Source organism: Antrostomus carolinensis, unplaced genomic scaffold (genome assembly GCF_000700745.2).
Source record: "Antrostomus carolinensis isolate BGI_N321 unplaced genomic scaffold, ASM70074v2 scaffold2172, whole genome shotgun sequence".
Classification (NCBI taxonomy): Eukaryota; Metazoa; Chordata; class Aves; order Caprimulgiformes; family Caprimulgidae; genus Antrostomus; species Antrostomus carolinensis.
In genome coordinates, this window is record NW_010301462.1 from 90817 (window position 1) to 97504 (window position 6688).

Consider the following 6688-nt stretch of genomic DNA (forward strand, 5'->3'; position numbering starts at 1 on the left):
ATGCACTGAGTTCTCACTCTTGTATTACTGGACAGGCATTCTGAGACGGGGAAATAGGAGGACAAGGAACAACTTCCCCCACAACCTACAAGATCAAAAGAATGAACTGAACAACCACAACAAAAAAATCCATGACGGATCAGAAATGGAGATGTGGACAACTCCATTACTGCCCTGAGATAGGACGGAAGAAGAACTGTTAGCCTACAAATCTTAAAATGCTCAGGAAAACCCCCACTTTTTATAGTTTGCATTTTGAGACATTGTATGTGTTGTTTTTGAAATGGTTGTGGTTTGTATGAAAGGGTCTAGAATTTCACACCTTCTCCTGTATCTAGTGTAGTCTGCAGGTTTTAGAAGTGCTTGTGCTTTCTGTCTCTCATGAAGCATGCCACTAACTTGCACGAGAACCTCCTCCCTACATGTCAATAATATTCCTTCATTAAGGATATACCTATTGGATAGTTATTTAAATCAGATGTATGCATATACACATTGCATATGCATAGATCATGTAGCACATCAACAAAGAATGATCAAGAAAGTTAATGCAAGGGTATAGCAAGAAAATAATATATGACTAATACTGCAGTATATGTTTACTGTTAGGAGAAAAAAGCCCATTAGTCCATAAAAACACTGATTTTGGAACTAAAATGCAAACCCAAACCATTTTATTCTTTATTTATTTAATGAAAACTAAATTTTATTTCAGTTGTGTTGCAAGTATTGAAAACAAAAAAACAGGTAATTTTAATACTGCCTCTAAACTAGAATCTTCAGAATTGCTTGGAAATCATATTACTTCTAGTTACTAATACTTTCAAAGTTATAGACAGATTTAGTCAAAAACATACAGGCTATTTTTCTTGAACAGGCAGTATTAAAACTGAAAATAGCAAAGAGAAGCGATGAAAGCTGATTTCTAAACATGCAAAGACACACACCATAGCTGAATGATATGCCTTAAAGGAAAACAAAGGGATACCTACTTTCTGCTGCTAGAAGTCCTAGTAGGAAGGCAGCATTTGGACAAACAACAAACAGTATGAAGATTTCAGAACAAGCGATTTATAAAGCTGCAACCTAGCACACTAGTTCAGACACAAAATAGTATGAACTGACAAGAACCCCTCCACCCCCCATTTTTTGATATGTTTTCTTATCTGTGAAGCAAATGGGACTTGCAGACTGGGATGGGAGGAAAACAAACACTTGGCATTGGGAAGGCAGCACGTGTAGCAGCTTTGGGTATCTATAATACCAGACTTTTCCCAACATTGGTTAAACTATTTTAAAAAAACTCACGGACAAAAAATTATTTCAGGTAAGAATATTGTAAAAGGTGAACTGACTATTTCAACATACTGCAGATGAAGCGTAACATCATATTGATTAATATATTTACTAACTAGAATTCAGCAATATTATATTGAAATAAATTTTTTTACAAAAGTTTCAGTGAGAACCATTATGAGAACCATTTAGAAATACAATAACTTCATTATTGATTTTAAATTAACAGTGACTTTATATACTTAAAAGTTTTTGTATTTAAACATATGAGAACAAAGATTAAATAGCTGAAAAATCATAAAGACAATAATGGAGTATTGGAAACACTCAAACTCATGACCTCAAAACTGATAGTCAGCTATACATGTAACACTGAATGAGGAATTATTAACAGTAAATTATAAGGTGAATGTATTTTTTTTTCCAAGCACTCATACATAAAAATGTTTCACAAGAACCTTTGCAAATATTTACAAAATCATGGTAATTTTTGCATAGTAACAGTACTTCTTTTTTTCTCTCTTGTTGATGAGACTGATTGTTTTTAAGTTATGGACTTATATTGCCCATATTTAATAGAATCTAAATCCCATGAATCTACTAACCACTTACTAACTTGTGCATTAAGCTAGTTCCCTGTATGCTGGAAACAGTGATCTTACAACTTGGCCATATATTTGCCGGTTTTTAAATTTGAAAATCAAGATCTCATACAGTTAAAAAATTCTCATTTTATATGACAATATAGAGTCTAACAAGATAAAAAAAGAATGAAAATTTCAATTTACAAACAGCAATCTTGAGATAAAATATCAAAATGCATTTATAAAAATGCCATATGAAACTTGTGCCTTGCAATTTGAGAAAACAAACTAGAAACACTGATGCAGACTTAACACGCCTGCTTTGCGTGCAACGCAAAAGCACTGCTTCCACATTCGTCACCTTACACTGTTACCACAGAGCTCAGAAAGCACAGAAATGTTCAGGAAGTACTGCAACACTGCTATTAGTTAGCCTAGGCTAAGTATGTCTATTTGGTCACTCAGTCTGTTATAAAGTATGCTTCTGTACTTTCTCTGTGGTTAAACTGAAACACAGCGTTATAAAATGACTTACAGGAATCTAGAAATGTTTGCAGCAAAAAGCTACTCTGAAACTGTTAGTCACATTTCAGAATATGAGCACTATAAACCAGGCAATTCAAGCAGGCATTGTAGAGGAATGTCCTTTAACCAAAAGGTATGATTTGCTTTAATCTAAAAATCAGTTCTGCAGTTTTCCAAAGACTATGGACTATCCACTGGCTTAACTCCAACACTGACTCAGTAGTTCTGAAAATGTGTCTACAAAAAGTTTTTTGGTAATATGAAGTTATAAAAAACTTCTTCAATTTATGGGCCTTTCTAACTATCAACCTAAAAACCTAAACTTCCTGAACCCGCTTAAAACTTCAAAGCAAACGAAACAGTCTTCCTGTCAAACAATTGCACAGCCTTTGCTTGCGCTGCCACAGATTGGGGGGCCGAAGAAGCAAAAGGAGGAAAAAATGAAAAGCTTTACACTGGTGATGCTTATTCTTTAGCCTGAGGCATTGTTATCAAAACATTTGAAAATTGTACTTCTGTATTCTCTGTTAGGGAACAAATGGTCAGCATATGACACAAGCAGAGGAAATCCTCTGTCTTGATCTAATGTGCAATCAGGTGATAGGAGAGCCAGGAAGGGTAGGGGAGAGGGGAGGGAGTAGGATGGAGAAAGACAGCAGAGAGCAAACTGATTGTGAATTTCTCTAGAACCTAATTAATTTCATGGTCCACTTCAAATACTCTCTACTGGGTCAATTTTTCTCACGTGTCAGATTTAGCCTTCAGGGCTGCTGACTGTTAACTTCTGACTTATATTTGTTTCAGCATATTAAAAATATCCAAAACATTCACTGCCTTGTGAAATTGGCATTTCACAATGTCTTGTAGACAGGCAACCTAAAAGTCAAATGTCTTACATTCTAGCAAAAAATCATCTGCAAGATGCTTGTCATTTGAGCTGTTTAGTGGCTTTACTACAGAAGTTACTGAGCACAGCCTATTAGCAGTAAAGTCACCATTTTAGTTTCATAAATATTTACTTATTTTTTCAAAAGTTTTTGAAAGCCTTTATCATACTCTCTCCACATTCATCAAGGCTGACTTTTGCCATGTCACCAACAGAAGGATAGTGGGTTTAAGTTAAGTCCTTCAGAGGACAGTTGCTGATGAAAGAGGAAATAGATCACCTAGAACAAGCTGTGGGAACCAAGAATTATTAACACACTCTGTATGAATGAAAGGAAGATGTGCACAGAAAAATACCTGGTTGACTTGTTGATTGAAATTTTTCTGTGTTCGTTCATATCTAATTTAGGGAATTTAATCTAATTCCCATCTAATTTAGGTCAGCAATTTGCTGATCCTCATAGGAAAGCTCTCTGACAAGATATCCTTTGTGATACTGCATCTAAGAAAGTCATCTGACTTGCTACCTCTAGGGCCTTCATATCCCATGCCATTACTCCAGTAGTATAGGAAGATACAAAGGGTCAAGGAATCCCAAATTCCCTGAACTCTGAGGAAGAACACCTCCAGATTAATCTGGAAAAAAGACAGAACTGAAATTTTCTGTTTCTGTGTTTAGAAAGACCTCGAGGAGGACAAGGATATACAATTTGCATAACCTAATAAGCCTCTACATTTCTGCATCTTTACCTCAGTAGGAGTTCCACGTTTACCCATTTCTGACAAATCATTTAATTTTAATGGTAAGCTTCACAAAATTTTATGGGAGGATTAAATAGGCAGCAACATTTAAAAGATTAAACGCTCTTCATTAGAGTTTATGATCTGGAATGACATTATGAGATGTCAGGAAGCAAACTTAAATAACATTAAGATAGTCAAGTTTCTACTGCAGTTCAAGAGTTTTATGTCTAATTTCTATAACTAGTTCAGTTTAGAATAATTACAAGAGTCTATCTTTACAAGTTAGAAATATTTTAAAACTTTACCGTTGTACTTCTGAAGAGGAAATAAAACAGATTTCTGTATCTAGCAATTTCAGAAGCTGAAAGTTGCAGTATGTTTTCTTGGAAGCCTCACTGTTTATCTTGAGATATTAAATATTTTATCAGCTAATGTAGTTGGTCAGGGAAACATCACGAAAACTACCCACTTAGTATGGTTTCCTCATCACTGTGATCCCCCATCAGTGAGATCAACAATGTTATTGTAGAGATGCTTTCCTGAGAAATCCAAACTATTGTTTCAGTTATTTCAGAGGTGAACACCAGATAACAATGGATCCTGCACAAATATTCTGTCAAATTTACATGTGTAAATTCATGTATTGTATGAGCAGAAAAAATAGAACTTGCACCTTTGCTGCATACTGATATCTGCAATAACATCATCCTATGAGGAAGACACGTGTCCTGTTGATGTGAGACTGAAACTGGAAAGAGGAACTGCAGTTTTTAGATTAGGAAAGTTGCCACTGACAATCATGTTGGTGGTCTATTTCTTTTATTGAAATGGGGGAAGTAGCTGGAAACAAAAATTAAAGCACTACAAGTAATTCTGGGTGAAGTAAAACTTATCTATTCTTTCTTTAAAAGAATATATGGATCCTTACAAGTACATCAAGTATTCTCAGAAGCTGACTGCCTGAAGTTAAGTCATGGGGCTGTAATTACCCATTTCCAATAAATGATCTGAGATTCCCATTCACTTTTATGGAAATTATGAGCAGTGTGCATCTCTAAGGACAAAAAAAATCTTTTAATTTAAGTACTCAGACTTGAATTTCAAGGAATGGAATTTAAACATTTAAACAAAAAAAACCCCTCTCAATTCCTATATTCATGACATTGAAACAATTTATAAAATTTCCTTGCTCATATGAAAGAGTAGAAAAAGAACACAACATATGCAGTCAGTAAGTAATTTTCTCACCTACAAAAATATTGGTAAAGAGAACTGTCACACAGCAGGTCAGCACTGGTAATTAAGTTCCTAAAATATCTTCTAGTAAAGTCAGTGTATAGCTAAAATATTTTGCCAGTACTATTTAGTTGTTCAGAAAAATAAAAGATGGTCCTATTGGCCTTAGATTTTAGAAGTTCATTGAACTTGATTCTAAATCCTAGTTTTAGATCAGATAGTCCAAGTCAGAGTTTTGCACTGAAAATGTTGAGAGTAATGTTACTTCAAAATTAAGACAGATAATTAAGACAGGGCTGTGTTAGTGTAGAGACGGCCAGGATATTTAAATTCCTTAATATGGGCCAAGCACAAAAGGACTGCTTGGAGTAAGATCACTGTCCTGCCCAAGGCCTAGCTATGTGCTCACAGCACAGCAAAAGTATTATCTTCCCCTTTGAAGTATAATGGGAAGTCCCTAAAGTACACATACGGTCTCTCTCTGAAGATCTGGGGGTCTGGGTTATAGTATCAGAAACACTGTCCAGTCTGCTTTAAAGAGAAGACATCTTAATCATACTGTTCTCTAAAACAGGAGGCCAAGAAACCCTGGTACACAATGGTTTCTTTTTATAAATAACTATTAGTAAGGTATGAGATCCTCGCTCTTGCCTAAGAATTCAAGACGAAATTTCAATAAGCTTTTACACTTAAGTAATATAAAGAGATATATGAGGTTATAGCACTATTTGTAATGAAATGCACATACAAGTAAAAAAATCAGACATAATTTCTGTAGAAATTTACAACTATGCAGATTTTTATCTTAATTTTCTCCAGTTGCTAACACCATTATGACTGAATATTATCTCTGCTTTCACATTTGAATATTAACTTAATATGCAACTTTATGAAATAATGAGAAATTAGTAAATACTTGGTACTCTAGTCAGTATAGAATTAAGAGAGGTTGACTGCAGTAAATACACTTTCTGTTAAAATACCTGAGGAGGTGGGGTCTTCAGAGAAGTCTGGCAGTTCTTCAGGGGGGTCACCATAGAAGGAGTTGAATTTGTGGCTTGACACAGCTGCTAGTACTGCCCCCTGAATAAAAATACCCACAAAGTCTAAATTACACAAATAAGGATAATTAAACTTTTCCAGACACCTTGGATCACTCAGTCTCCTGAGGTCTCTTGTGTGTTGATCTTCTCCAGGAAGGGTAAATAAATTTTATAGTCTTCAGCTCTGCTTCAGTGTTATCAGTGATCATATCTAACAGAAGAGCTGGTCATACACTACTCTAGTAAACAGTAAATATATTCTTTGTGAGGGGATTCATGAGAACAATTCTTTATGGGAAAGCATTTTAAAATAGTAAATGTAAGGCATAAATTAATACCTAGTAAAACGTAAACAAAATAACTAATTTATTTCTC

General features: G+C 34.8%; 1 protein-coding gene across 2 annotated transcripts in view; it reads right to left on the reverse strand.

Annotated features, from left to right (window-relative positions):
• CASK (calcium/calmodulin dependent serine protein kinase) overlaps positions 1-6688 on the reverse strand; it is a 149938-nt gene that overhangs the window by 69103 nt on the left and 74147 nt on the right. The window contains exons 9-10 of one of the 2 annotated variants that reach the window (XM_010163449.1): positions 6254-6353; positions 993-1010 (exon numbers count right to left, since the gene is read on the reverse strand). In XM_010163449.1, coding sequence (XP_010161751.1) covers positions 993-1010; positions 6254-6353 — 118 coding nt within the window. The remainder of the gene's footprint in view (positions 1-992; positions 1011-6253; positions 6354-6688) is intronic. The other variant, XM_029083886.1, reaches the window with a different exon arrangement.